Source organism: Sinocyclocheilus anshuiensis, unplaced genomic scaffold (assembly GCF_001515605.1).
Source record: "Sinocyclocheilus anshuiensis isolate Anshui unplaced genomic scaffold, SAMN03320099.WGS_v1.1 scaffold1448, whole genome shotgun sequence".
NCBI classification, from domain to species: Eukaryota; Metazoa; Chordata; class Actinopteri; order Cypriniformes; family Cyprinidae; genus Sinocyclocheilus; species Sinocyclocheilus anshuiensis.
In genome coordinates, this window is record NW_015547730.1 from 200450 (window position 1) to 205009 (window position 4560).

General features: G+C 38.3%; 1 protein-coding gene across 1 annotated transcript; it reads right to left on the reverse strand.

The window, feature by feature from the left end:
• Positions 1 to 104: 104 nt before the first annotated feature.
• On the reverse strand, positions 105 to 3608 carry fgf8b (fibroblast growth factor 8 b). Its single transcript, XM_016507207.1, has 5 exons — positions 3577 to 3608; positions 3439 to 3475; positions 2051 to 2237; positions 911 to 1017; positions 105 to 667 (listed from the first exon to the last, which is right to left on the reverse strand). The coding sequence occupies exons 1-5, from the start codon at positions 3606 to 3608 to the stop codon at positions 392 to 394; spliced, it is 639 nt and encodes a 212-aa protein (XP_016362693.1). The 3' UTR covers positions 105 to 391.
• Between the last annotated feature and the right edge of the window lie 952 nt (positions 3609 to 4560).

A 4560-nucleotide genomic window follows, 5' to 3' on the forward strand; every position in this document is an offset into this window, starting at 1 on the left:
TTGACCAGTGCCTAAAAAACACCAATGGTTTTGTCTCTAGTGTCTTAAGGGTTCTGCCCCAGTGACAAGCTGTTGTACCCCTGAAGACAGAATATTTGCGCATTTTTCTGAGAGTGTTTGTGTGTCGTGTGTTCTGTTGTCTTGCTTCATTCCCAGAGATGCGTTGCTCATTATTACAAGGCTTACAGTGTCCTCTGTTCAGTCAACAGTTCAGTAATTGTCCCAGAACAAACTGTTCTTGGTACTGCGATTCATCTCAGATCTGAGCCTGTGCAGACTCCTTCATTTTTACACAACATCAGTTCGGCGTGATTTCCAGTAACTCTGGATGCACATAGATTAGATAAACTCGAATTAAGAGAGCACTCCGGTATAAGATACTATTCTGTCCTCAATTCACTCTTGTGCGCTGATGGTGCTTAGTCCTCTTGTTTGGGGGATATGGGATTAAATCAAAAGGCTTCTGTTCTGTTAACAGGTGTCCTTGAGGAAGACGTTTCATGAAATGGGCCTCTCGCTGATGCTGCCGGGTCTGCGTGGCTTTCCTGGGTCGACCCTTGCGTGTAAAAGCCATGTACCAGCCTTTGTATTTGGCGTTCTGCAAAGCCGTGTAGTTATTTTCCAGAACAATCTCGGTGAATATGCAGTCCCTTCCACGGCCCTTCCTCTGGCAACAAAAAGAGACAGACAGCGGAGGACTGAAATGACAAACTCGGAAATCTGCTGTTCAAGCCTGAGAGATTTATGAGGCTCAATTTTGTTCTCAGGGCGTGATGGGTTTACCTGTGATATCATTAGTGCCATTCGAACCAATTTAATTGTCTATATTTCTTAAAGTATGATTTCAACAACATAATTTTGCAGAATAATTCAACATAAACACACCAGATGTTTAATTACTTAAACTCACCCGTCCAGTAAGCGTGCCTCTCTTGTTCATGCAAATGTAGTATCCTGTTTTCGCTCCTCTGATTCGAACCCGGCTTCCAAACGTGTCGGTTTCCACAACAAGTTTAGCTGGAATTGTTAAACCATTGCAAAGTCTGTTCATTTTCCACTTTTAGGTGATATGTATGCTTTTGATTGTATATTGGAGAGTTTTGGGATTTGCATTGTTGTAAAGTAGTCTGTGCTGAAAAAGCCAATATTTAGTCTAGATGTGTGAATGTGTGTGTGTGTTAGACCAAGACTACAAAGAGTAAGAGTAACAAAGAAGGGTATAAACCGATGACGCTGACCTCACCTCTCTTCATCAACGTACTCGTACGTTGAGTTGTAAAGCTATGAAAATTCCTCATAAAATTACCCTCCAAAAAAGTGGGCAAAGTGGATGGACTGCACGAGTGGAAAGATGGCTAGACGCACAGAAATACTTCGGTGACAGGAATTCGTTCCCAGCGGACGGGATTCTAACCACTGTTTTGTTTGGAGAAGAAGTGCCGCAGCTCACTTAAAACAGGTGCCTTACTGAATAGCTTTAAAATTACATTGAGTTCAAATAAAAACAAGATTGACTTTTCATTGCCTATTTGCAGCGTCACTGCACACTATGAATCATATGTCAACCATCCATTTAGCAAAGAAAAAATACACATGTAATCTTGGAGCGAATAGCTCTCGACAAGTGATTGAAACTTCAGATCATCATCTTGCCTCACACATAATATAGGAACATTTGCAATAACCATATTTGTTTAGGAAGAGATGAAAGATGAAAACTAATGATGCTAGAAAAGGTTAGAAAATTGCATGTCATATTTCTGTCCTACAACTCTTTATTATATGGAGAACTATTCAGGAAATGTTAAGACGGCCGAGGTAAGATGAGTGCTGATGTGTTTTCCAGAACCAAAACGGGTTTCTCTTGAGATTACCAAACTCATAACAATATAGAATCCATTTCAAATTATGCAGGTTACTTTTTGGCAATGACATTTACTGGATTTTTATACCTGGAGTAATACCTTCAACTGACATGTTTTGTCCTGTTGTTTCAAGCTGACAAAGTAAAATCATGCAGAAAAGTGTGTTTGCAAAGACTGTGACTTGCCATGAATATCTCCATCCTCGCCATTGGCGTTGACCCTCTTATTGCCCAGGACTTGTACATGTTTACCACTCGTCCGGCTATAGAGCTGATAAGTCCTTGTTAATCGCCGGCTCATCCTGTCCGACAGACGACTCTGCTCCGTTACATGGTGCTTAAAATTTGGTACAGAGACGGACTGCATTGTCATCTATGAAAATGTGACAGAAGAACATACAGATTTGTGGTGATGTATATAAGAACAACTCTTTTTAGGGACAATAAAGGTGACACTGTTTTTCTTCAGATTCAAATCATTCTTTTTGCAGCGATGGTTGGCACTCTGAGGGCAAGTGCCCCGTCCACACTCTGAATGACATGCCAGTGAGGGGTTGACCAACACTGATCTTTCACCCCGTCTCTTTGGGCCCGTTCTCATAACGATTTTCTTTTGTAAGTCAGCTATGCGCCGTGCCCACATGTTAGAGCCATTACCTTTAAAGTGAGGGGTTTACGTCTTTTCAAGATGTTTGACAATTTGCCAATGACTCTATTAATAATGAGTTGTTTGCACGGTTATAACACATTTACTGCACACATATAACAGTAAGAGTAAAGGTTTTATCGCTTTCAGTGTGTCCTGCTTTTGTTTGACTGGAAAATATTCGAATGGGAAGACTGAGTAGTGTTGTAACACTTTTTTTTTTTTTTTTACTTAATTGCACTATTCCTATATTTATTTACAGAATTTTATACATTTATGAATTATTCCTAAACTGTAAATATTATTGTCAGATTTTAAAAAGTGTTGCTTATAGGTGGGATGTAACACAAATAGAAACTGGATTTTGCTATGGATGGAAACGTATTAAACATAAAAGAAACATTTAATTGAACACAGCACATAAAATATATGATAACAACTCTTGAGGTGTGTTTGTCACTCTCACATTTATCACCCCACTGTCCTATTTTGTTGATTTTTCATGCACTGAAAAGTCGTGTCACAATCCTCCTTCTCTGGTCAGACATGATATTTATATTTTTAACATGAAAATAAAAAGTTGTGGAAGTTACAGGGCTGTATATAATTAAAGAAAACAGCCTGCTGGTTCAGATGAAATCAGTTCTGTCTTTTAACATCCACCAACACTGTCGCTAAATTTATAAACCAGATCTAAACATTTTACTTTCTTTCTTCCTTTTTTTTTTTTTTTTTTTTTTTTACAGAGACACTTACAAATTATAGTCTCCTGAAGGCGTTGGTTGTCATGTATGATGGTGATTTCAACCCTTAACTCATTTGTAATTGGTTAAACCGATATTACACTCTATTACACATAACATAGTCCCATCCGTTCATCTATTAGCTTGAGATGCTTGTTTGCAAACACAAAATGCAGAAGACTTACCTGAGTGTAAAAACACAGAGTCATAAATTGAAGTAATCTGAAAAACAAAAAAAACAAAAAAACAGTTAATTACAGAATTATTATTTTTTAAAACATAAAAATAACTCTTCAGCACAAGTCTATATTAAGTGTACTTACAGGTAACCTAACCTCGATGATTTCAGCCTCATTGTGAGATTTCCAAGCCCTGTCTGATTATTATCCGAAACAATAAGTTCTTCATTAATTCCTCTGTGCGTGTATATTATTGTGTGAAGATGCTCGGTCCATCGGACGTTTAGCAAAAATAACAATAAACTGAGTGACAGGATACTGGTATCGACAGTGATTTATTCATCCACTGAGTCCATGTCAAATTAATCCGTCACGTAACTTTTATTCCTTAGAGTTCAAGCGCATTACAGTGACTGTTCTCACAAACATAATTCATGATCGATGTCCGATTACAGGCGAAGATACGAAAAATAAAACATTCTTCATAGAAAATCAGAGACAACATCCGGCAGCGTGCGCACACCCGTCTTGAGACTTTGCATTATGTTTCCTCGCGGTATCTCCAGCACTTATGTAAATGTCACTGGAAGAGTCTGAAGTCACATGTAGGTTGATAAACTGTGATGTTTCCCTGGCGAGAGGCTGAGAGCAGAAGCCTCACTGTGTCTCTCTCCACTTTCAAACTCCCAATGTCAAACCCACTCTTCACGTGCAGTCTGACTCCCGTTACCTCCACAGAAGCGCCATCCCACCCCTCAACATTTAAACACCTTCACTGAGGGAGAAAGACATTTCGTTTAACCTGAACAATACTAGAAGAGCTTATAAAGTTAAAGATACACTCACAAAACTGACTGAATTGAACCCCCTATTATAGTCACAATGGTTTTAACAATAAAACAAACTTCAAGGCTACATGTTACATGTTTTTGTATGTAGGCTATGTATGTGTATATATATATATATATATATATATACACACACACACACACACACACACACACACATACGTGTGTGTAATCATCAATAGGATGGGACTTTATTTTACACTTTAAAACAACTTTTGACCCATTTACGTTTGAATAATAGTCTGAAAAGAGTTGATGAATTTTAAGTTTGTCATAATGC